The sequence below is a fragment of the Catharus ustulatus genome, chromosome 3, assembly GCF_009819885.2.
Source record: "Catharus ustulatus isolate bCatUst1 chromosome 3, bCatUst1.pri.v2, whole genome shotgun sequence".
NCBI classification, from domain to species: domain Eukaryota; kingdom Metazoa; phylum Chordata; class Aves; order Passeriformes; family Turdidae; genus Catharus; species Catharus ustulatus.
Window position 1 is genome coordinate 98,031,176 of NC_046223.1, and position 25,851 is coordinate 98,057,026.

Below are 25,851 nucleotides of genomic sequence, written 5' to 3' on the forward strand. Positions count from 1 at the left end.
ATTATTACATAAATAAATAAAAAAAAAAAAAAGGGAGAACCACCCAAAATTCCAAATCCGTGTTTCTAACAGGCACTTGTGTATTCTAGTTGTGTATGAATTGCTGCTGGCAGCCAGTTCCTCTTTTTCTATTCCCACCCTACATTAGAGACTTATTGATAGACTCTAGACATAGTTTCTGTCATTTTCAATAGAAAAATCTTTTCATTGAAACATGAGAAAACTCAAAAGTCAGGACTTTGAGGCCTCTAGCTTTCACTCCAAGTGTTTAGAGAATAATAGCTACAGACTTAACTGCTATGGATGCCTGATGCTGTTAGGTCAAAGTAATGAATGTTACATGTCTGACCTTTTAAGCCAGGATCAGCAGAAAAAAAGGCCTGAAAAGCACAGCATCATGATTAGAGCTGTAGAAGTACTTGTGAGACTTCTTTCAGGCAGTTGGACACAGAGCCCATTTTTAAAAGTGCATTTTAAGTGGCACTCTAGTCAGTCTTAAAGATCATATTTGAAAAGGTGTTGTTTACAATTATCATCGGCTTTAATGATGTTTTCTGAACCCTGTGCTTCTGCAAGCCTTATTAGCTAGCTTAATGTCTCAGTCAGCTCTTCCTTCTCACAAACTGCAGGTAAAATACAACATGAGATTATTGGTACTGACGGTTTCCGTAAAGCTTTTTGCCAGGCTTTGATGATTATGCCTGAGCCAACTTCCATGTGATAACCGTGTAAGCTGTCATTAGCACAGCACTGGGCTTCAACTCAGACCCCAGCAGGGTTTTTTTATCTCCAAACTGTATCACATTAAATATGGCTGCAAGGCTTTTTGGCTTGAAACTTGCTCACAAATGACCAGTTCAGAGCCTGAGCAAAATTACTATAAGTATAGACATCTAGAAGAACCATGAATTACAGTGTGGGAGCCAGGCTTGGCCATCTCAAATTGATCTAACTTACTTGGTTTTTATGCTGTTAATTCTGTTTAGCCACCTGAGGATCTGCCAAACTTTTTGTGTTAAAAAAGACCACGTATCTGCTCAGCTAAAATTTATTACGCCAAAAGAGATAAAAAGCAAAGAAGAGCAGCATAAAGCTGGGTTCAGTGGAAAGAAGTTCCTCTCCCTGCAGAAACTAACTCCAGTGCAGAGACAGGTGGGAGCAGCACTGGAAGTGTTCCCAAGTGGAGGCTGACAGTAGCGAGGTCCCTGCCCCTGCCCCTGCCCTGGGCAGGTCTGTGTCTGCCCACCTGCTGCCCACCTGGCTGTCAGCAGCTCGGAGCCAACACGGGTTGCTCCCCTGAGTCCCCTTTCAGTTGTGTTTCCATGCCTGCTATCAACATCATGTCAGCCTCCTTCACTATCCATAACAACACTTCAAACACTGGATACTCACTTACTAAATCTGACATTTTTCCACCTGGAGGTTTGTTATGCTGCAGACCAACTCAAGGAAGTTCTGTACAGATTTACCGTGTTTAGTTGCCTACCTATGGCACTGTTTTACAAAGATTTACCATGCAAATAAATATGAATTTAGGGACTTTCACCTCCATTTTCCAGAGCATCATTAATATTAGTGTCTACAACTGCCATTTCACTACATATTCTAATTTATATATCCCTTATTTATACTTTTGGCATAGCATTTTAAGAAGACCTGACTTGCACAATCAGGTCGTCCATTGGTTTGACAGTTTGCAACTAGATGTGAACTCAAGACCCAACTTAAAAGGGAATATAAATTACTAGAGATTGTGAAAATCAGAAAATAGAAGAGAAATGCACAACAGTGACTCCACTTAGGCAGAAGCCAGGCCTGACACTGGAGCTGGCAGAAGCTAAGTGCCCAGATGGCACATGGGTATTCGCTGAGCAAGGCTCAGACAGTTGCAGGGTAGCAACAACATTGCCACTGTATGGGCTGTTATGTGGGATGAAAAGTATGACAATGAGCACAATACATGGGGAATTAAACTTCAGTATTTCCATTTGCCTAAATAGGAACTAATTTTGTGCCTGTTATCATGCTCATCAGTTACCCTGATTAATTAAGACTTGCCTGTTTACTTGATACCTTATAAATTCTTATGCAGAATAGCTGATGAAAAAAGCATTTACTTATCATTCACTAAAACTCCAAAAAGAGATTTATATTACTTGTCTAGAATTCTACCAAAATACTTTCATGTACTTTAGAAGCCCAAACATATCTTGCATGTTTATTCAGCTCAACAGGAGCAAAACTCAGCTGCCTAAATGAATCTTGGTAAACACTTTTGAGTCCATATACAGGGTGGAGATAAAATGCTATTGGGTGAATAGGCTGCTATTCATCTAATCTTAAAACAGACACCTTAAATAGGTCAGATGAATATGAATCTTATCCTGAAAGTGCTTGCTCTTCGCCATTTACTCTAGAGTCTGAAGAAACTAGCTTTAACAGAGACACCTAGAGTGTAAATACTTAGTTAGGTGGAATGAATGTCACCTCTGAAAATCAAATGTAGAATCAGACACTTAATATACAAATAAATCATGTCAAGGATTCCACAGTGAATTTCTTTAAAAGGAAAAATGAAATTAACCAGGCAAGTCTCATTAAACCCCAGCTGATTTTTTTCCTCTTGAGTAAAACCTGAAGAATAAATCTTTTCTGTTTGAAAAGTTCTTGTTCTGTATCTCCAATACAGAAAAACAGCTGACCTTAACAGTTAGACTAACATGAGAAACAGACACACTAGTCACTACTCTAAACCAGAGATCTTTCCTGCTGTCTCCTCTTTCACAAAAGTTTTTGTTTAAGGCTCAAATTTGGAATTTGATGGCACAACCTCCCACTCATCTGTGACAATTGCAAAAAAATACCCATAGCCCCTCGCATCTCCAGTCCCTGGCATTTCCTGCAACCAAACCTTGTCAGTTTTAACTCTGTTTATTTTGCCCCAATTGAAGAACATGAATAGTTGTCTAGGATGATTTAACAAGACTTAATGTTATCTTTTAGGGAAAAAAGCAGTGAAATTGCAAGGAAAACAAATTAGGCAATCAATTCTAGAAGGTGGTTACTAACAATATTCTCTACCTGTGCAGACTACTTCTTACCCGGAGCCCCTCCAGGAGATGACTCATACATGCAGGGACTCTAACACAATGCCTTATGCCACAACGCCTAATGAGTTTGTGAAGCCAGCATTGATTCACCATCCAACACATGCCACTGCACGCCCCTGAGACCTGGCCCAGAGCTCACCCAGAGCACAAGGTGCTCAGTGTGGGCTGAGCTGCCCATATTGTTGAGTACAGTAATTTCACGATTATAAGCCACACCATTTTGACTAAAATTTTGGTCCGAACCCGAAGTGTGGCTTATAATCAGGTGCGGTTTATATATGGACAAAGAACAAAAAGTTGCTGTTTTAGTTTGGAGGACAGGTGTCTGCTGAGAAAGGCAGGAGCTTCTCCTTGAAATGGACAATGTAAACCCCCTCCCTCCAAATTATTATAGTTTTGAAATCAAGGGGCTTTCAGGCAAAGATATGGGAATTAGGAATAACAGTTCTTTGCTAGGGAAATTAAAATATAAATACAGTACTGCAAAGAAACAGACCCCGAACACTGACAAAGTCAGAGTACAACCTGACACCCTGTCAGGCAGGGTGTTGGTAGCAGTCTCATTAAATGGTAGCTGCAATCCTCTTACAGTAACAGATGTGGCTCAGTTGAAGTAGTGGTCCTGTATAAAGTGCATTTTCCCTCTAAGGGTCCACTGGTGATGTGGAGAAATCCGGCTTTCCTCTGGAATCCAGTGGAGAAAGGGGCTCCCTTAGCGTCCCAAAACTTCTGTTTTTATCTTGGTAAGAAATGTTGGGCTCTTCCCCCTGGCTGGAGCAACTTCCAATGGGATGCAGTAATGTTGTCAGTCACCCAGTGGGACTCAATGGGCCATTAGCAGAAAATGACTCTCTGAAGGAAGGATGGGGTGTAAAAAGATAAAGAATAATGCCCTGCCTGGTTTCAATGGATGGCCCATTAGCAGAATATCTGCCGTGGAGATAAGGATCACTGCCCCCACCCTCAACAGATGGTGATAGAGTAGATACCTTTTATCACACGCTGTATTGTAATGTGCGGCTTATACTCAGTGCGCCTTATAACCATGAAATTACTGTAATTTGAAGTGTGGCGAGCAGGGCACAAAAGGCAAAGGCCTCTGCCCTCCCCTTTCTCACACCCACCTGGGTGCATGTTGTGGAGAGGCTCATGTCCAGAACTGCAGACTCAGAATTGAGAACTTCCAGCATCCACTGTCCTGCCAAGGCTGTACTTCTCTGCTGCCTAATGTATGGAAATCAGCTCCCAGAACTGACCTACTTGCTCTAAGGGAGACCCTGTGAAGTCAGGGCTCCAGCTATGCTTATAATTACTTACATGCCAAAGACTGGTAATAAAAACTCAGGCAAGTCAGCAGTGCAGTTTTTAGGGATTTTGAGCTTAGTATTGGGGTTTGAGAACAATATGAATTTCATTAACAATCCAGAAGAAAGTTTTACTAAATCTGATCCAGAATGTCTATAGATTTATAAAACTTTAATTTTGTATACTTTTTAGAAATATTAAGACTCTATGAAGTTTACTATGAAAACACTTTAAGACAGTGAGAGTTATATTTTTGTCTTGTTGTAACATGGCTGACACCTCATCTAGCATTCTTTGCATATCTAGCACCGATGGGAAAATAGGTTAGACTTCAGCTTTGTAAGTATGAAAAAAGTCTCAAACACCCCCAAACACCTCTATTTCAAGAAAAAAAACCCAAAATGTTGTATTGTGCAAATTGACTAAGATTTTGGTATCCATATGAGAAAAATTTTGCTCACAAAATGTTCTTTTGTCTCAATAAATAAAAAAGATGCCTTCAAAGACATAAAAAGACCGAAAGATTAATATCATCATATCTGTAATTTTTATTGCATAACAAATGTGTTGGAGAGGTTTGCAAAAGGTCCTGCAAACTATAGGCAATATTTTAAAGACTAAGCACTAAAATAGAAAGAGGTCAAGAAAATAGGAAGTTATGATCTTAAATAGCAAAATAACACACTATGTAACTTTAAATTCACTAATATCCTTAAAGTGCATGACAATCAACAAATAGCTATAATCCACCTTGACAGAAGTTAGTGCATCAAGCAAATCCTTACTTGGGAGTCTTGTCACTTTCCTCATTGGAACAGTAGCTGGGTTTGTTTGAGAGTGAAATGTATTCCTATTCCTCAAATTATACCAACAGGTAACAGAAAAATCAGAGCAAAAAAATTGCAGAAATGACTGGAAATAAATGCAGTTGAAGACCAGTTCCTGGTGACAAAACTTAATTGAAAGGAATCAGATCATGCAAGGAAAGTTGTTTGTGAGACCAGGCAGGAACGGCTGTAAAGCTTTTATTTTAAAAATATATCAGAATATTCTGAGCTAGGACTCCAATATCTCTAGAAAGTTCCATAACTATTAGACAGTGAGGGTGACTCTGGTCATCCTCGTGGTGCACAGGGAAGGGAAATGGCAGAGCACTTTGGCAATGTGGTATAAAGTGGTATAAGTGCACCCTTTTTTCAGTCAATGAAAAGTGTCATGGTTCAATTAGGATCAGTCATTACAATAAAGCATAGCAGGGGAGGAACTGGCCCCCTAGTTCTGTGAAGCCCTAACAGGGAACACTTGGCTATCTGATGTTACAGAAGAAACAAGTGTAATGGTCAGAAGGAGATAGTACCTCTGTACCAGTGCAGACAGCTCACGATTATATCTGCATAAGCTCTATTTACATGTTGTGATGGTTCTGGCAGAGGTAAAGTTAATTTTTTTTCACAGCAACTGATATGGGGCTGTGTTTTGGATTTGTGCTGTAAACAGAGCTGATAATACAGGGGGTGTTTCTGCTAGTGCTGAGCAGTGCTTGCACAGAGTCAAGGCCTTTTCTGCTCCTCACCCCACTCCACCCCACCAGTGGGGAGGGTGTGGGTGCACAAGGAGCCTGGAGGAGACACAGCTGGGACAGGTGATCATTGATCCCAAATGACCCAAGGGATATCTCACAACATATGGTGTCATGACATAACGCTGGGGGAAGAAGGAAGGTGGAGACATTCAAAGTGATGCCTTTTGTCTTTGCAAGTCAGCATTACACAATGAAGAACTTTCTTGGGGACAGCTGAATGAAGTAGTGAATGAATTCGTTGCTTTGCCTGTGTGTGCAGCTTTTGCTTTACCTATTAACCTGTCTTGATCTCTACACATGTTTTTTCACTTTCACCCTTTTAATTCTCTCCCCTTGGAGGGGGGAGAGTGGCTGTGCTGGCTGGGGTTAAACCAGGAGCTGGTGTAAATGAAATGGGCTTGGGCTGTCACACAGGTCTTGAGCCAGCTACACAGCTCTTGTTTGTACCACTGAAATCCTTCATCCCCTCTTCCACTAATAATATACCTGTGATGCATTGCCAGCCTAAGTGCTTGAAACACGCCCAGGCACACACACAGGGAGTGCTCTGGCACTTAACTGTGTGGATGGCCTCATGCAGCAATGGGGCTCGGAGCACAGCCCACATCAGTTCACTGTGGCAGATGCACTAACAGGCACTGGGCACTATGGTTCACTCAGCTGGTGCAGCTGGGAATCAGACCAGATGTAAAAAAATGGGATGACCTTGTCCTACAGTAGATGAGGCTGGATAATTACAGACATGAAGGAAAGAAAGGTTTGATCAAAGAAAACTGAGAGGAAAAACCCTTTTTAGGACTATTTTTATTTCCTTCTCTTACTATGACAAGAATCCCAGCAATAATCCACTAAATGTTTGAAGGCACACTATGCAAGTCTTGTGTTAGTTGATGCCTTGTTTGCCCAAGGAATATATTTGTTCTCTGATTTTTTGAGATGAAGACACCACAGCATCTCCATATTCCTAAAGAATTGCTTTCTTTTTATAATATTCAATTACCTTACTAGGATCACATGCTTAACATAAATATAGCATTCCAGGGAAAATTTCTTTTGCTTGGCTTGTTTCTAGTCTCTTGCAGATAGATAGTTCTCTGTTTATTTAGCAGTTACATAATTTGATAAAATAATGGGGAAAATATGAGTTTCAAATTCCAGTCTGTGATTTCAAGACAAATATAACACTTTTCTATTAAGTAAGAAATAAATGGGTACAGTGGGTGTATTTTACATGATGCGGAAAATGTTATAAGACTGCAAGTAATTCTCTGCAGGAAGAAAACAAATTTTTGGCTATATCCAGTGATAATGTTTTACAAGATATAAAGGAAAAGAAGTTTTGGATAAAACTTCCGAGGGCTTGGGTTTCATCTCTGAAGGCTATCTTAATATTAAGGTTTTTTGCTACATCTGAACTTAGAACAAAAAAATGACATAAAGGGGATACTGAAAGAAGGCAGGTAGGGTCTTAATTGCAACATGCAGAACAATGTTTGCTTGAAATGGTTTGCATTTTCCTGTCACTATACATATTTAAAGCATTGGTAATGGATATATAAATCCGATTTAAAGGTTGATAACTTCTTGATTATGTTGCAATTCAAAAATTGCCCAGTTAATTATGATGAAACATACTTCCATGCAATGGCATGTTATTTCAGCATTTGCTTTTGGGGATTACTGCCCAATATTGTCATTAAAGTAAAGCAAAAACCTGATGGTGAATGAAGTATAAACATTGCTTTTTAGATAAGATGTCATAAGTATTGTACCTCAAGCACTTACATAAAAATTCATGAGCTACAATTTCCATAGCAACAGGCAACATAATTTAGCTAAGATAGCTGCTTTCCATTCTAGGGACTTCATTGTCATTGCAGCTTACAAAGTACAAAAGTATGTCTTCCAAGACTATTACAGTAAACAGACAAAATGCTAGAAATGCTGAGGAAGGCATAGATTTTGTTACAGATGCAGAACAATGCTTCTTTCTCTTTTCACCTGTATTTCATGGGATTATCTGCCATTTTGAACCCACCACATACTAATCTAGTTCTCTTTGTTGTGCAGGAGAACCAGTGAAAGGCATCTGAACCTGGCCTGCCTTTCGTGTTAGTCTGATTCTTTCTGGAATGTGCAGAAGAAGCAGCTTCTTCACTGGCCAAGTCTTTCTTTCTCTCCTTCCTCCTCTCAGTTACCAAAATAAAATTCACTTCAATGCAGAGAGTCAGCACAACATATCTGGGGCACCTGTTAAATCTCATATTGAGCCTACACACAGTTACTAATTTAACACACTGCTGACACACTCCCATAGTCGTAAGTCTTTTGCTTCCCCAATGATTTCATGAATCTTGTTATTAATCTGAATCCCTTTAAAGTGCTTTTAAAAAAACATCTGGCTCCATATTTTTAAATTTTAAAAAAGCCTGTGGAAAAAAATTAAAATAAGAACTTAAAAAGACAGCAGAACTAATATTCTCACTAAGGATACCCTGAAATTTCACACTTGAGTAGCTGTGGTCTAAATGGAAAGATCACGGGGAGCACCATCAATTTCTACCTACTGGAAGTATAGGATTGCAGTCTGCTATCCTTGCCTTGCAAAGAATAATGTCTTATACTATTTTCTCAGTGAGGCTGGAAGAATTCCTTTTGAAGGAGAAATCTGATTGATGTCAGCAAGTGAATCACCACCTGTCCATGGGAAATGGATGCTTTTGAAAGAAAGCCATATTGGACATTGCATTTGATAGACTCTGTAATGAAGTGATGGCTCTGTCTCTGAAGTTCTCCTGAGATGAGCCCCTGACAGGGACCCTAAGGCACTCACCTTCTCACAGATTTTTTTTACTATAAAAACATGCAGAAGGCAAAAACACTATTTTTTTTTTACTTCACCACTGAGAATGAATTATGTATGATATTAGGGTGCAGATAATTTATCTGACTTCTAAGTTATTTTCCCATTTTGGCAAGTGCACCAAAGACAGAAACTGGCACAGGCAGCTGGAAAAGAAGCTGTGATACTGGAGCACGATCACTTGTCCTGTGGGTAGGTAACATGATTATTTGTCAGGAGCAATTCAGGGATTAAGAGTAGGATGCAATATCTTCTGCTTATGAGTTTCACCTAAAGAATATATAAAATTTAAACATGGCAGTTAGCTTCTTTTTTTCCAGCTACAATGCAATGCATGATTTCTTACAGCCAAAGATCCTGACATAGGGAAATAATCCTCCATTTCTACATCCATCCAAACTGATATGTACAACCTGACTATCATTTCATTCATACAAACTATGTATGATCAAGCACTTTGATGAAGGCTTAAACATTCAGCTGATATAAAAAGAAAAAAGCATTACACCTACCAGAGTAATTATTACAAGGGTATTTTTATTTTATCTTACAGCAGAACATATGCAATAAGTGAGCATTAGATTATGCTACTGAAATAGTGCATGAGCTTTTATTGTACTACAGGACAAATTCTCTCATCCCCTCTGACAGACTCATAATCACAACAATAACCAGTTCTTGAACTCTGAGGCAGGTTGAGTATCCCTGCCAAACTAACAAGAATAATTATTCTGTTTCTGAAAAATTGATTGTCAACCACCAGAACTGTAAAAAGTCATCTCCATATTAATTAACAGTGCCTAGTCTTGCATTAAAATCAAACACAAATACATAAGTCACTGATCTTGATAGATAAGTCTTACACTACCACCTCCAAAATTTATGATTACAGGAAACACAGCCATATGTGTAGAGACAACCAAGGAAAACATCAGCTCCTGTCGTCTGTGATCATTATAATCACTTCCTTGGCTGAAATCTGCAAAAGGAAACAGTTCTAGAGCTATGTCAAAAATAAAATTTAAATTCTATCAGCAAGTTTACTTAGAAGTAGTAAAGACTGCTTGTGTCATTTTAGCTATGACAGTGTCATTTGAGTGTGTCATAAGAATGTGCTTATATAGCAGTATGATTTATTATTGTCAAAAATCTTGTAGCAGCAAAGGAATACCTGACTCGTGATCTATGCAATACATAAAACTTCTGGGCAGAATATTTTGGTTTATAGTAAACAATCTGAACATCTATTCTTCTTGAATAGCTTTTGTAATTCACAGTTCCAATTACCCATTTCAAGGAAAAGAAAAAATTTAAGGTCTGAAATAAATATATATTTCAAAACTATAAATTTAAAAACTATTTGGAGGTGATATAATATTAGGGGAAATTATATTTGATAAATTAATACCTATAAAAGTTAGAACTAAAATAGAAACGATTTTTAAAAAAATCTTATTTTTATACAGCAAACAACTGAAATTAATTAAAAAGTGCTGCTGGACCAATTGGCCACTTATGAAAAAAACAGTCATGATTTATATTGTGTCCTGTAAAATAAATATAAATATATTAGAAGAATATGTATTAATATCAACTTATTTGCTCTACGCACAACTTTTAGCTGTAACAAGCTGGCCTAAACATTTAGCCAAGAAGTAGCATTGAACAGTACATAATGACAGTAAATACAAACCCTAACAATATTTAATATTTGTCTATTTAAGAAGCTACAACCTGATGAATTAAAAGCATTTTCTATATTTAGTTGTGAAAGCAATCTACATTTAATCCATGCCATCAAAATGAGGAAATTAAAGATGGCACATTTTAGATGAGTTAAAGCTTGTAAGAAGACAACCAACTGCCAACATGGTTGTCCCCTTTTCAATACAAAAATTAAATTATCCTCCTTAAGGATTTGCCTTTAGCTCAAATTCTAATTTGATATCTTTCTTCATATGAGTTCTGGTGGACTATAGTATTAGTTTAAAATATCTGAATATACTTCTTTTAGAGACTTTAACGTTTCAGAGTCTTCCTTTGACCTGTTTCTCTTAACATTATGAAATGTTGCAACAATCTCCTGCAGCATCACAGTCTAAACACAGAGCTGAGACTAAGAATAGCTGAATGACAGTTTGGAAAAATTGCTGCCTTAATTGAACATTTGGGATAATTTGAGAAACCCAGTATCATAAATACTGTAGCCCTTGCTACTCTCAAATAATTATGTATCAGCTAGTTCTAAAAAGATATGCTTAATTAAAGAAGAATCAAGCCATGACTTCACGCATTTGCAAATCAGAGATACACCACGTAGCTCTGCAGTATCTGGTGGAGTCCAAATATATTTTTTTATTTATTTTAGTTCCTTTAAATTCGGTTTGGTGGTAATGAATGAGGTATATAATTACTCTGATTCATCCTGTACCCGTAACATGAAATACCCCATAGCACTTAAAACCAATAATTAATAAAATATCAAAAATAATTAAAAACACAACTAAAAATTAATCATTAACTTCACATTAAACAAGATCAAGAATTGTGCAGAACTCATTAAGACTTCTTATAACTCATGTTATATAAATGGCTAAGAAATTACTAGTAATACCTGAAGTACCTCTATATCAACAGCTCTTTATACAGTTCTTGTGAAACAAGTATGAATCATAGCTAAGAGCCAAAGAAATGAGACCAAGTAATCCTAAAGACTAAAATAAACTCATGTGGCAAAGTATCAATGCCATGTGTCTCTGTGAGACTCCTAATTTCGAAGAAGGAGTATATAGTTTTTTCACTTCTGACATTGCCATATTTTCAAGAAAAGTGTATATCCCTTTCTTTTTTGCTTTCATTTTTGCTAGGTGGAAACTAAACAGGTGAAATTGTATATATAGAAATAAACACTTGAATATAGGAAAGAATCGCACGGCTGTTATTTCCTACATGATTAGGCATTTTCACTTGTTTTCCCATCTTTGTAACTCCATGACTGGATTGCACTCTAGAGCAAGGACACACCAGCATGCTGTGCATGCCCCAGCTCAGCTGCCCCAGAACACATCCCCACCCCAGGAAAGGTTTGCATAGTGACATGCAACCCCCATTGCTCAGTGACCCAGAAGAGGCAGGCTTCAGAGCAACCCAGACTGAAAACATACGAGTTATTTTGGAACAGGAGCCTGCAAGAGCTCAGAAACAAAACAAATGAAAAAACGTCAACCCATTTAAAATAATGTTTTAGTATCTGCACCACCATCCCCTCGCCCCCCGCCCGTGCAAATTCCCAGACCAGACTTTTCATGTTGATACATAATCGATGGGGTTTTTTACCTGCAGGCTCATCTGGAAAACTGATATTTTGAACAGCAGGACTATGCACAGTTACATCCCAACTAAAAGTCTAAAGGCAAGATAGGGTACACACAAAATTTCTTCTCATGGTTTTCACTTAGACAAAGAAGTCAAGGGGCAAACACAGAACTGGAAGAAATTAACAGAACTAAAAAAGTTATTAATTCTGATAAAATCTATATCAGATAAGTACAATAAATGCAGGATAACTTTAGTTTGATTTTGCCCATTCAATTTTACAGAAGCTCAAAAGGAGCTCATCTGTGAGTGACCTTTTTGTTTTGTTTACTAGCTCATCGTACTCCACCCTCTTATGGTTTGATAGCTTACTTTTTTTTTGTTTACCTTTTTTTAACATTTTTTTGAAAATCAGGCATGTCTTCAGCCTAAGCTGACAAATCTGTTTTGAACATTAATAATAATGTTACTGAAATTCAGTAGAGAGATTAAAAAAACCTCCAACACTTAGCAGACTCAATTGACTAGGTAAGCATTTCCCCAGATAAAATCAAAATGATAGGCAAAACCAGCTGCAAAATAGTATTTTCTTCAAATTTTTTCTTTAAAAATCTGTCTGCTCTAATCAAATAACACTGAACTTTGATATTCTGTTATTTGTCCTAAGCCATCCAATCTTCATTTTCTACCCAATCTTACACATACTTTGGGCAAAGGCAGAGAAAAAGGGTAAAGATGAGACTTTTTGTGCTTCTGATTCAATGCTACAGTAACTGCAAATAACATGGCTGAGAAGACATTCACAGATAAACTTTTATTTCAACCACAATACCCAGTGCTGGTGTACTGAACAAAATGTCCACTTAAATTTTTGACCTAGCAGATCTGTGAATAGGAAAGTGCACAGTGCAACAAGCCATTAACTAATTCATGAGATGATGCTCATTATATGAACAAAGTGTTATTTCTTCTGGAAAATGAGCAGGTCACTGACCTGATTGGATACACCCAGGAATTAGAATGGTTATTTTGAGTTCCATTCCATATTTGATTAGCATTTGAGACACTCTTTCTCTAAACACTTCCCACAGAACTGCACATGCCAAGTTTCTACCATAGCTCGAGCTGTTATTCAAAGATCTGAGAATGCTCCTTCCACTCAGCGCTTCCTTTTACTGACAGTGCTGAAGACAACAGTCTGTTCCCTAGACTATTAGGGACTTTCAGAAATTAAAAAAAAATAAATTGAAGTTGCAATCTAGCATTACACTGCCAAGAGTGAAGAAGTCTGAAAAAAACATCTTTGTCCCTGAGATATTTCAGAAAACCTCAAGTCTATTTAGATTAATTGCAACAAAACAGCATTCATCATTAACACAATGAAAAATGAAGTCTGTGGATCTTACTGACCAGTTGGGTACTTTGGGGTGGTGGCAGGGAAAAGAGAAAACACTACATGCTAAATCTGAATTAAAAGAAAAATCAACAGAGATGCAGAAGTGCATTTGGACTACCTACTGTAGATTCCTACGTCAGGTGGCACCTAACTAATTTTTATGTGATCCAGAACAGGAATTCATAGGTGTGCTTCTCAGCCCATGGAAATCAAAGCAGACAACTGCTAATAACTATCTTCACCATGGAGCTCCTCTGTGTTAAAGGTACTTTCTTAATCTTCTAAGTGAGCTAATACAAGATATTAGCTATAGCAATGCAATCTGAGGAATGCATTTAAATGCGCTTTAAAGTCTCAAACCTTTTTTTTCATGCCACTCCTTAGAGACTCATCCTGGCTAATTCTCCTTCCTCTTTGGACTAATGATCATGTAGAAGTCAATGCCCACCCAGACTTCACCAGATTGAAACTGATAGATTTCATATGCTGGCATAAGAGCATTCCCTTCCACCTCATACTGCATGTGAAAAATGCTCCTTCCTATTCTGTCAGTTACCTCTTCAGATTACCACTTGGTTTGCTTGACATAGACAGTCACTGTAACCTGAACTGTAGCTAAATCCTTAAAAAGGGAGAATTAATAAGGAAGTGTTATGTACAAATAAAAAGATATTTCTATATACAGCATTTACAAAATTCTATGTGAACATATTCTCAGAGTTTTTGAAAAACAGGGGTTCCTAGGACAGCTATCAGAAAACCAGTCTTACAGTGTGAGCCTTAAAGAGTACAACATATCAAATTTACCAGAACAAAAGTTGAAAGGTACCTTGACTACTGTATAAAAATTTTTAGTAGTCATAGGGGTGATAAAATTGTGATAGCCTATGAAAGAGGCCAGGTTTGCAGATCATGGTAATAAGTTCATCAGGCCAGGTGGCACAGATTCTGTGCACAGAGACCTCTCAACAGGTCACTGCAGTTTGTCATAGACACTTCAGAAAACATACTTGAAAAAGGGGGAATTTTCAGTGTTGCTGACAAAGGCATAGCAAAAGGAAGACTGGCAGCTGAAATCAGACAAATTCAACCTTTCCACAACATTTCAATTTCCTAGCACTAAGGGTAATTAAATATTGGAATGGCTTACCAGGGGAGCTGGTGGACTCGCCATTGCTTGGAGCTTTAGGATGAGATTAGATATCATTGTAAAAGAGATGCTTTAATCCAGCTTCTGGAAGTTCTCAACATGCCCATAACACTTGCAGCTCTGCATTAAGACAATGACTATAATCAAATCTCGTACTTTAGGGTTTCAGCTGATCAACTGCAAGGGTTATAAAGAATATTTTTTTCTCTTCACATAAAAACCAGACAGATACTTTGGTGTGGTTTATATTTTTATCTGTCTCTGAAGTAGCCGAGATTGCCCAAATCTACAGAAAACATGGGGCAGCAGATGCAGTTGCCAGTGGTGATAGGGAAAGTACTTCCTCTTAGCCTGAAATTCACAAAGCAGTTGTATCCAAATGGGAACTCACATGAATTTAGAGTCATCTAGATGGATGCAAACCCCTTCTGCCCTGGAACCTGTGTGATTAGGTCAGTGCAGAAGCAGGTTTTGTCTGTCTGCCCTGCTAAGGGTCTGGCAGTAGCACCCATTCAGCATTTTACTGACACTACTACATGACTTAAGAAAAGGAGTCATTTCATGCTCTGCTCCTGCAGAGCACTGGCCAGGGTCAAGTGAAAAACTATTGGATCACCATACCCTTAGAGGTCTCATTAATGAATCCTGCTGGATTAGCTCAAAGGGTGTGCTTTTTTCCAAGGTGAGATAAATAGAAATCTCAAATGAGCTGGGTTTGTTTGCTCAGCGTGAGATACAAATCACCTGTTAACACACGTATCAAAGCTAATTAGCTAATTGCTATTAAAGATGCATAAGTTACACCTTGATCTCTTCTATCTGCTTGAAAATTAACCTACTTTAGCCTAACTAGAGTAATCATGTTAACATATAGGTATCAGGGTTTACTGTTCTGTGCTTTCCAGCATATATACATAAGCATCCCTTTTGGTTTTAGTTTAGCTACATCTGTATTTCAGCAGGATACTATAATGACTTGATTATTAGATGAAATTAAAGCTGAAGGCAAGAAAGAACATTCTGATACTTTTACCCTTTTATGTATAAAGAATATGTCTTAACTCTGTCAAATAAAGCATAAAACGGGAGATGGTTCTAGTGATTTCTGTGAGCTGCACAGTAGCGTGTTCATATTGTGAGTCTCCAAATAAATATCCATTTAAGTGAAGTCCACACAGGCTTTCATGCTTATTGGCTGCCTATATTATTCTCCTACATCCCTTTGACAGTTTGTTAGATTCTAAGATATTTCTGTCTGTGCTAAATAACTGGGCATTTGATGGATTTGTGCACAGCTACACCTGGAATGTAAGGCAGGCATGTAAAGCACCTGTCGTGCAATTCAGGACATTTTCCATGCAGAATAGGGATGATTTCTCTTTGCCATAATTCTGAGGCATATGTATCAATATAAGACTCTGTTGCTAGTATTGCTTATTATGATTATGTTGTCATATTACAAAGTAAGAATGCGACACACCATGACAGCAACATCTAGTAACATAAAATATTCATGCAAAAACAAAAGCAGACTCAACCTTTAAAAAATAGAGAAAAAAAAAAAACATACACTGATCCCACTTGTCTCAATGTCTATTTTGGTGACACATGCATATATTTGACAGCACTTATGAGGATCAAATTTACAAGATGGCCCTAATTAAGCAGTATGTTATTCCATGGGTATCCTTACTCAAATCAAACCAAAACATTCAGAATAAGTTTCCTCATCTGTGATGAAAATGACAAAATCTGCACTTAGTCTTCCGACTTCTCAAACAGACTTCACTTGTGCTGCTGTATTCAAGTACTAATAACTCTGACAGAATCTGTACCCAGATCTACCCCACACTGCACACAAATTTCATTATAATGAACTTCTAAACTTTTTTGTTTTGTTGGTCTTTTTTCTTCTATATCTTACAGCATGCCTTATGCCTACAGTGCAGGAATGCTTGGAAAACATCAAATCAATCTACTGTCCCATAATTTTCAAAGAAAGATCTTTAAGGAAAAACTAAAGGGGGAATATTGTACTATGCACTAGACACTTTAGAAGCCAATGACAATAAATAGTGATATCAGTCTAATGGGAAATATCATCACAAATTTGACTAAATCTCTTTGTTATACAAATATTATGCCTTAGTTTTCACAGCCTGCTCAACTGAAGCATTATTCAAGAAAATTTTGAGCACAGAAAGAGCCTGCATATTTGTAGCAGAGATTTACTTTATTTCAGAAAGTGTTAATTTATATTCCTTCTGTGCCAAAATCTCTGCCCAAATAACACAGTTCACATGATAACTTCGCAACACATTCTCTTCTCTTGTATTTCTGCTAAAAAATTCCCAACTCAAAATGTTTGAATTTTATAGTTGTAAAATTCTAAAATTTTTAATTGAATGTACTATATTTAAATTTTAGTTCCACACAGCATAAAAATGTGTGTGTAAAGTAGAATCCAGAGGATTAATGTAATTGTGTTATCATTCTTTCTTGATTCTCTACTGAAAATATTCTTACTATTCGAAACCTCTTACCTACACACTTCCAGTAATAAAACTGGAAACTAAGTGTTGTGTTTCTTGAATCTTTGTTTTCCTTGAATGCTGACTAGCGGAGTTTTTTTAACCCGCTTTAGAGAATGACATGCCAGTTTGAATAACTTAAAATATTTTTATTAGGACTTGTTATTTTGGAATAATTCTCTCCCCTTGGATTGTTTCCATTAATGCTATAACAGTTCAAATTTAATGCAAATATCCAATTCTGTTCTTTAAACTAGTGCATGTATAGCTATCTTTTCTTCATTTATCTGAAATATTTAAAAAATCCTACTAATAGTACAATTTTGACACATAACAAAATGCTGTCAGAAGCACACCAAATAAATTTTACAACACCCCTTTCCCCCCACCCTCCAAGAAAACTCAATAAACTGAGTATAAAACAAACAAATACATAATCTAATCTAACTGTCCACTTTACCTGGAAATGCATGCCCTGTTAGAGAATCCAAATCTGAAATTAAAACAGTGAAAAGATAATCTTTAACACTAATTTAATATTAAAAATCACAAAAAATCAAAAGCAAACCTGGCAAATATCACATTATCATCAATATAAAATTTTAATAATATATATATATATAGAAAAGCAAAACCAGAAAACTAAACATTACATCATGAAAGTTTTTTCTCCATAGTTTTGTAAAGAAGTAAAAATGTTATCTATCTAGAGATGAAAGCTTTGAACACTATGAGAAGCTAATTTATTTTACTGTTTAAGACATACCACAATTAAATAGGAATTTTACAGTGTATTGTAAATGAGCCTCTGATTTCAGAAGCACATATCTTGAGTATAAACTTTTGTTCTACCTTTGTGCATAAGAACAATAATTAGAAAAGTTCTGAATGCTTCTTTAAAAAATATTTTCTTTCATGATCACAACTAATAAGAGACATAATTTTGTCTATTCTAGTTTTCACACTTTTAGTTTTTTTTTTCCCCAATCTATCTGCTTTGCAAAAGAGAAAAGAGCTGGAATTATTTCTACACCATAAGCATGAAAGAGGGCTTCCTCCCATTTATGTCACTGGTGACTCCCATCTGAAGACACAGCAGGAAGGCACACCAGTGATGCACCTTTGGAAATTCCATGCTCTTAACAAAGATTTATTTGGTAACTTTGAGGAGTTACGCTATAGCCAGAAGAGCAGTGGAGGCTGATAAAGCACAGTCAATTCCAGCTGGGATCACAGTTGCATTGCCAAGGTAAATGGTTAATTCTCAGACACACATGGTGAAAATAAACCCCTTCTTAGTGTTCTGTCACACGAGACAGTGACGGGAGCCCATTTGGAGAACAAGTCCTGTTGCTAGGAGCAGTCCACCAGGTCCCTGTTAGCTCACCAAGAAAGTGTGAGACCTTCAGACTCTCCTTCTTCCCTTTGTATGGCAAGTGGGATCACAGAGGGGTACAACAACTACACTCTTTTGGAAAAACACAACAGATTGTGGCTGACCAATCCACCCTACTATAAGTTTATAAATGAGCTTTCTTGTAATTTTTAGGAATTGATTGTATTTACTAGCAGTGCCTGGAAAAGTACTGTTTATAAACTACTTAATCTTAAAAAAACAAGTTGTTTTCTTATTACAACAGTCAACAGATACAAGATTTGAAGTTAATGGTTTAGGCTACAGAAATTCTGAACTTTTTCTAATGCAGTAGCTAATTCTAAAAGTCATTGGGAAAATATTTACTAATTAACTCCTGGAACAGCAAAAGGAACTCTTTAGACAGGAGGAAAAATGTGCTAGGATCTAATAACTTACAACAATAAGAGACATTTTCTGAGGACTCTGAACATGCTTAGTTTTGTAAGTGAGCACAGGAGAAAATCAACCTAAAATGTGATAAATTCACTAGAGAGAATTGATTTCTGAAATCCAAACTGCTGAACACAATGAATTAACTAACACTTCCGCTATGTGGGGTCTCAGGCTTTATCATAAACTATAGAGAAAAAAAAAGCATCCTCAGGATTTTTTATTTCAGAGTCTGAGAGATAGAAAAATGCTTTTGCCTCCCAGGAGACCATAAAAACCACACCAAAACCAGATTATGCATAAATGGAGCATCTAGCTACGCAGTGACTGCTCCTGAGAGCACATAGACAGCATGCAGCTACCTTGCAAATCAGAATCACCCAAAAATGATCTAATACTTGAATTTTCCAAACTGCTGTCACTGTGCACATCCTGTGGCAAATCCTGACACAGCAATAAGGTGTTTGAAAACATCTGTTCTATGTCATTAATAAAAAGATCCCCATGCAAAATCTGAAGATCCAAGATCCTATCACAGTGAAAAAATAACTACTCAGACAATGGGATTTTTAAAAATTAAAAAAAAATAAACAAAACCAAAAACCCAATCCACCAATCAAAAAACACAAACTAATGCAGGAAACCCAAAACAAAACAAAAAGCCCCTCAAAGCTAAACCAAAAAAGTGAGACTTGTATCTGAAAAGTTCATGGACATATTGTAACTTGCAGCAGAAATCACTATTAAAAATGCTATTCTGAAAGAAATGTAGATAAGTTTATGCAAATTAATTAGGCTCTTGTCCCGGCATAAAACAACACTACTGTGTAATACTTTGTGTTGAGCTGATGATATGAATTGTGAATGTGTTTATTTTCTTACAAGTCAGCCTACGCTAACTGAAAACAAGGTAGTTTGTCACCCAAGCATGGGTCCTGTGTGAACTGTTAAAGGAAATGTGACCTACTTTGCTAGCTGAAACCAGAAGATTTTATGGTATATTGAACCCACAAATCATGATCCACATGCCCCAATTCCATCATTACATTTCACAAAGAGTATGAGCTAACACTGCATAGGCAGGCAAGGTAAAGTTTCCCATGTAAAGATAAATACAGTGTGCAACATTTCCCTGCTTGAGTTCAATATATGAAATTACTGCAGTTATAATGGAATGAAACCTTTGCTGAAACAACTGGAATATTTAATCTCTGTCATAAGATTTCTTCTATAGACTCAAGGGCAGCAGAAAAATCATCATTTCCTGTTATTGTTAAGAGCATTTTTCAGTTTCCTTGACTGATTTTCAATTAAGTAAGCCTGAACAGGTGGAATCCAATTTTACTCCATTCCATTTATTTAGTGAATTGCCCAGATTTGTTGCTATTCCCTTTTATTTTCATACATAGGATTTTCTAAGCAGTAGGAATCTGAGATGAAAGTGGAGTACATAAAAGTGACACACTTTCATCCCCTTTTTAAAGCAACATAGCTAACATGGCCACATTAGCAGTTATCAAGGAATTACACTCATGAAATCCAAATCTGATTCATACTATAAGTCATTGATATAGGTAATATAACTAGTGTTTGATAATAAAGTTGACTTTGAGTTATAATGCAAAACATTTTTTCAAAAGGGAATGTGTGTGCACTTTTTAGCAAGCAGTATCTCTGGTACAATGCATTTTATTCACTCAGTGCAAAATAGATTTTGGAGATGGCACAAGATTTTCATGCCAATAAACTAATTATTTCTTCCTAGAGTTGATTAACAAAGATGTAGTCCTCTCTGTATCTTGCCTCCAAGGCCCATTCCTCCTATTTTACAAATGGTGTTCACTGCACTATGCAGTGCTCAGCTTTTGACTTCCCCTCTCGTGGCACTCCTTGTGCTGTGCTTACAGTAAAATATCAAAGCACTGCACGGCTGCCTCTGACACGTGCTGGCAGAATGCCAACACAAAATGAGTGGAAGGGATGACTTTTAGAGTGCACAGGAAAACACATTTAAGGTGCAGAGCAAATTTAAGTCATTTAACATTAAAGGCTCTCCAGGGCATTGGCAGCAAGATGATGTAATACCAAACTATCTCTGGGAGCTGGTACCTGCTTAGAAAGGTTAGAAGAAGCTAATGAATGCTAAATTGTGCTCTCCTGAAAATACAAGATTTTTACCTTGCTTCTAAGTGTTTCAACAGCGATTGTCAGCAAGAAATAAGTGTCTCTACTTTGCTAAATCTCCAGTTAGACTCAATCTTATTTTATTATAAATCCCTAACTGGGCAGCAGAACTTAGGAACCCTTGCAGATGTGCACAACACCTGGACCATTAATTCTACAAAGCTCAAGTCTTCTTTAAACAAGATGAGTGAAGTCCATCTGCTCATAATATTTGGAATACAAAGGGCTGGTTACAAAAAGGAGCATGAAGAGTGACATAGAGCTGCAATGGCTGAAGATGAAAGATGATTTGCATTAAATAGAATTTACAACTGTATTTTGACAACCAGGTCAGTGAAAAATATTTGCACCTATCTCAGGACTGGATTTGGATTGTGAGTTTGGCTGCATCAAGATTTGAGGGTTAATTTGGTACTACCCAAACCTAAAGCCAGAGGCTAAAAACAACTCTTGGCATTAGCCTCTACAGGGGGAGAGTTTCCTTCAGCTCCAGAAATTATGTAAATTATTCACTGAAAAACTGTTTTTACAGTAGAAGCAACTCTTGCACAGTCCTGTTGCCTCAACTTGGGTCTCCACTATTTATTATCTGTCACTATAATCCTAACCTACTGCAATAAATCTGTTTGCAGAGTCTCTCTTATTTTCATTAATGGGTTATTTGCATTCATTGGCCACCAATCCTTTAAAGAGCACAATTAAAATTTTAATGAAAATGTAAATCTTTTATTTCAGAACTTCCCTGACAAGAAAAAAAAAAAGTTTGCATAAAAGTTTCACTTAAGATTTCACAACAATGCCATCATCAGTCACCATCTTACAAACCTACTGCTCACTTGTGCTGACATTTGGAACTTGTTTTTATTTTTGGAGATAATTCAAAGAAAAAAAATCCAGCTATACAGTTAGTTACAAAGAATTATCAATGTAACATTTGGAAGCCTATTTATTGCTCTGATTCAATTTGATAGTATTAATTTTTTGATAAAAATTTACATCATATTGAGACAGATAGAATACATTTACACTGCTATGCTGGGTTTCATGTAACCAGCATTCCTTCCTGCAGTACCATTAAGAGTAAGATTCAAACTTATTTTTCTTCAGTAGAGGTGCTTTGTTGTGAGATATGCTTCTGAGCTTCAATTAGCTCCAATGAAGAAGTAGTTGAAGTTGAATCAATTAATTACATTGAAAAGTAGAAATTAAACTTGTACAGAAGAATAGTTAGAAGAGTTCTTTCCATTGACAAGATCTCTAATTACTACAGTGTGACAGCTTAGACAGTTACATATCTGCATAACCTGTAGTGTAGGTAATTGGAGATGAATCTCACCATAAGAATCTTCCAGGAAAATAATCTACATATATGGGTGTGGATCTGAGACAGTCACAAGAATAAAATGGGAATGATTTAGACATGGAAAAATGACTGGTTTACAGCTGGTAAATTTGATGGTCTTAGATGCCTAAAATGGCTCATTAAAATAAGTCCTGGACAAAAAAAATCTTAGTCCTGTCAGCCTCTAGTGCAAGTACTCACTGATCATTTTTCCCCTTCTCTTAAAATTATATGATAATTATACAGGTTGGAACTTGCCACTTTATATTTTGCTTTTGGATTTATGTTATTCCAGGAAGAACTTGAACAATGGCTACAGACAAAGAATCTACCAGAACACCAGGAAACAGCTTTTTTTTCAGTCATGAGAGTGACTGAGCACTGGAAGAGTGACATAGATTATGGGCCACATATGGCTGTAGTGATGACAGAGTAGAAAAAAGAAGTCAATTATTCCTAATGAGACAACTGAATTGAGGGAGACTGATCACAAAAAAACCCCATATTGATTAGGGGAGCTTTATTAATAAGTCTTGCTCCTGTAACAGAAAGCATCTGTTATTATTAATAATCAGCAATCATTCACACTGGCCGTTGAAATCTTCTCACACATGGCTCACCTTGTACTTGCACACTCACTCAGTTTTCACAGTGCATGACTGGGAGGCCAACACAAGCTGTCTGCACAGAGGCACAGGATCATAACAGCACATGAGAGCTCTCAGGTGGTTGCCCAGGAAGTCCCTCAAAGGGTCCTTCACTTCATCACATGTACCTTACAGCCTGCTGTGGTAGCAGCATCTACCCTGACCAACTAAACTGGATCATGATTTGCTTCTCTTCTTCCAAAACATGTTTTCCTCATTTCTTTACTCTATCTCACGGTAAAAAACTGAAGAAAAACAACCACTAACAAAAAATATAAACTCCAGAAACAGTTTCCCCACATTTTGAAAGCCATCATTAATCCATTTTCTTCTGCTGCTGATCTCGAGTAATTGGTCTGCTTCATGCTTCATAGTATAATCATGGCCTCAGGACTGGTTTATCCAAATTCAATGTGGGGTTTTAAAGAGCATCTTAAAATATATTGTAGAACCTTCAGCTGCATACAGACATCTCAAGATCAGAACAGTAATGCTTTCCAAAGTAGCTCTCATCAGGAAACCGAAAGCACATTACGGATGAAATCCCCGCCCTGGTTCCTGCATTGATGGATGCTGTACCGACAGCAGCAGCAGCACCCACCCTGCTTGAGACTTTACTGAGGCAGCATTCCCCAGCTCTTTGAGAGCAGTCATGGAGGACACCTATCATCTGAGGCAGGTATACTGTAATTTGGACCCTGTGGGGTTCATCACAGCTTTACTGCCTTGTATTGAGCCAGGATTTCCCAGTGGACTACCACAGGCATGCCATCCTCACCACTTGTCATGATCCAAACACTTTCAGGAAGGCTCACAGTATCATCTACAGGCACACTTATGAGGTTATGTGCATTTATGTAAAATAAGCATAAAAATGAAAAAGTTTTTCAGAAAGGTCAACACAAACATTTTTCATGCTTTCCCAGCGACTTCCACTTGTGTAGCTGGCTTAGCTGTGGAAGAGGTGAGAGCACCTCTTGTACCTAATCCACTTTGGTATCAGCATACCCACAAACCTTTTTAAGATCAAAAGCACTTTTAAAATTGCATATGCCTGATCATTCAATAACCAACACATTAAAAACATGGAATAATTTAGGTTGAAAAAGACCCTGAATATCCTCAAGTTCAACCATTAATCCAGCACTGCTAAGTACACCACAAAAGCATGTCCCTAAGTGCCACATCTACACATCTTTTAAATAACTCCAGGGATGGTATTCCACCACTTTCCTGGGCAGCATGTTCAAATGCTTGACGTCTCTTCCAGTGAAGAAAGTTTTCCTAATACCCAATATAAATGTGTTTGCTCTGTCACTTGTTCCTTGGGAGATGAGACCAACGTCTCCTCACTACCAGCTCCTTTCAGGTCCTTGTAGAGTTTAACAAGGTTCTTTCTGAGCCTATTTCCCCAGACTAAACACCCCCAGCTCCCTCAGCTGCTCCTCACAGCACTTGTGCTCCAGGCCCTTCCCCAGCTCCATTGCCCTTCCCTGGACTCCCTCCAGCCCCTCAGTGTCTTTCTCACAGTGAGGGGCCCAGAACTGGACACAGACTCGAGGTGTGGCCTCTGCAGTGCTGAGCACAGGGGACAATCCCTGCCCTGCTCCTGCTGGCCACACCATTGCTGATACAGGCCAGGATGCCACTGGCCTTCTTGGCCACCTGGGCACTGCTGGCTCGTATTCAGCTGCTGTCAGCCAGCATCCCCAGGTCCTTTTCCACAGGGCTGCTTTCCAGACACTGTGTGCCCATCCTGCAGCACTGCAGGGGGTTGTTGTGATCCAAGGGCAGAGGTTGGCACGTGATCTTGTTGAATCCACACAATCCCTCATACTATGCATCCAGCCTGTGCACATCCCTCTGCAAAGCCTTCCTACCCTCCAGCAGATCAACACTGCCACCCAGCTAGGAGTGATCTGGAAACTTTGTGAGGGTGGACTCAATCTCCTCGCACAATTCATTGATAAAAACACTATACAGGCCCCAAAACTGAGCCCTGAGGAGCACCACTCAGGACCAGCTGGATGTAATTCCATTCACCACAACTCTCTAGGCCGGGCTAGGTCGGATTTTTACCCAGTGAACAGCACACCATCCAAGTTATAGGCTCAATTTTCTTCAAGAGAATGCTGTGGGAATGGTGTCACAGGCTTTTTATTTGTCCATATAGACAATATCCATGATGGAGATCAAGTTGGTCAAGCAGGACCTGCCTTTCATAAACTTGTGCTGGCTGTGCCCTGGTTGTCCTAGCCTCTCATTTTCTACCTTCCCTGAGACCTGAGACCTCTCTGCTTAGCCAGGGCTGCTGATAACTGATGGAGTGAGTGGCTTGGTGAGCACTTCCAACAGCTCCCTCAGTACCCTTGGGTGAATCCCACCCAGCCCCATAGACTTGTGAGTTGTATAGCAAGTTACCAACCGTTTGCCTTTGGATTATGGGGGTTTCATTCCATTCTCTGTACCTGTATTCCAGCTCCAGAGCCTGGAACCTAGAGAATGACTGATTTTACTGTTCAAGACTGAGGTAAAGAAGGCATTAAGTACCTCAGCCTTTTCCTCATCCTTTGTCACAGCATTCCATAAGAGATAGAGATTCTCCTTAACCCCCTTTTT

The 25,851-nt window shown here is 38.0% G+C and overlaps 1 protein-coding gene across 17 annotated transcripts in view; it reads right to left on the minus strand.

Moving 5' to 3' along the window:
* The window catches only part of DLGAP2 (DLG associated protein 2), a 465,971-nt gene that overhangs the window by 145,118 nt on the left and 295,002 nt on the right, over positions 1 to 25,851 (minus strand). For 7 of the 17 annotated variants that reach the window (XM_033054072.2, XM_033054082.2, XM_033054069.2 and 4 more), the window contains one exon: positions 17,713 to 17,745. The exons of 7 other annotated variants lie outside the window; for them this stretch is intronic. In XM_033054072.2, coding sequence (XP_032909963.1) covers positions 17,713 to 17,745 — 33 coding nt within the window. Of the gene's footprint in view, positions 1 to 14,721; positions 14,842 to 17,712; positions 17,746 to 25,851 lie in introns of all 17 variants that reach the window. 3 more of the 17 variants (XM_033054076.2, XM_033054075.2, XM_033054077.2) reach the window with 2 other exon arrangements.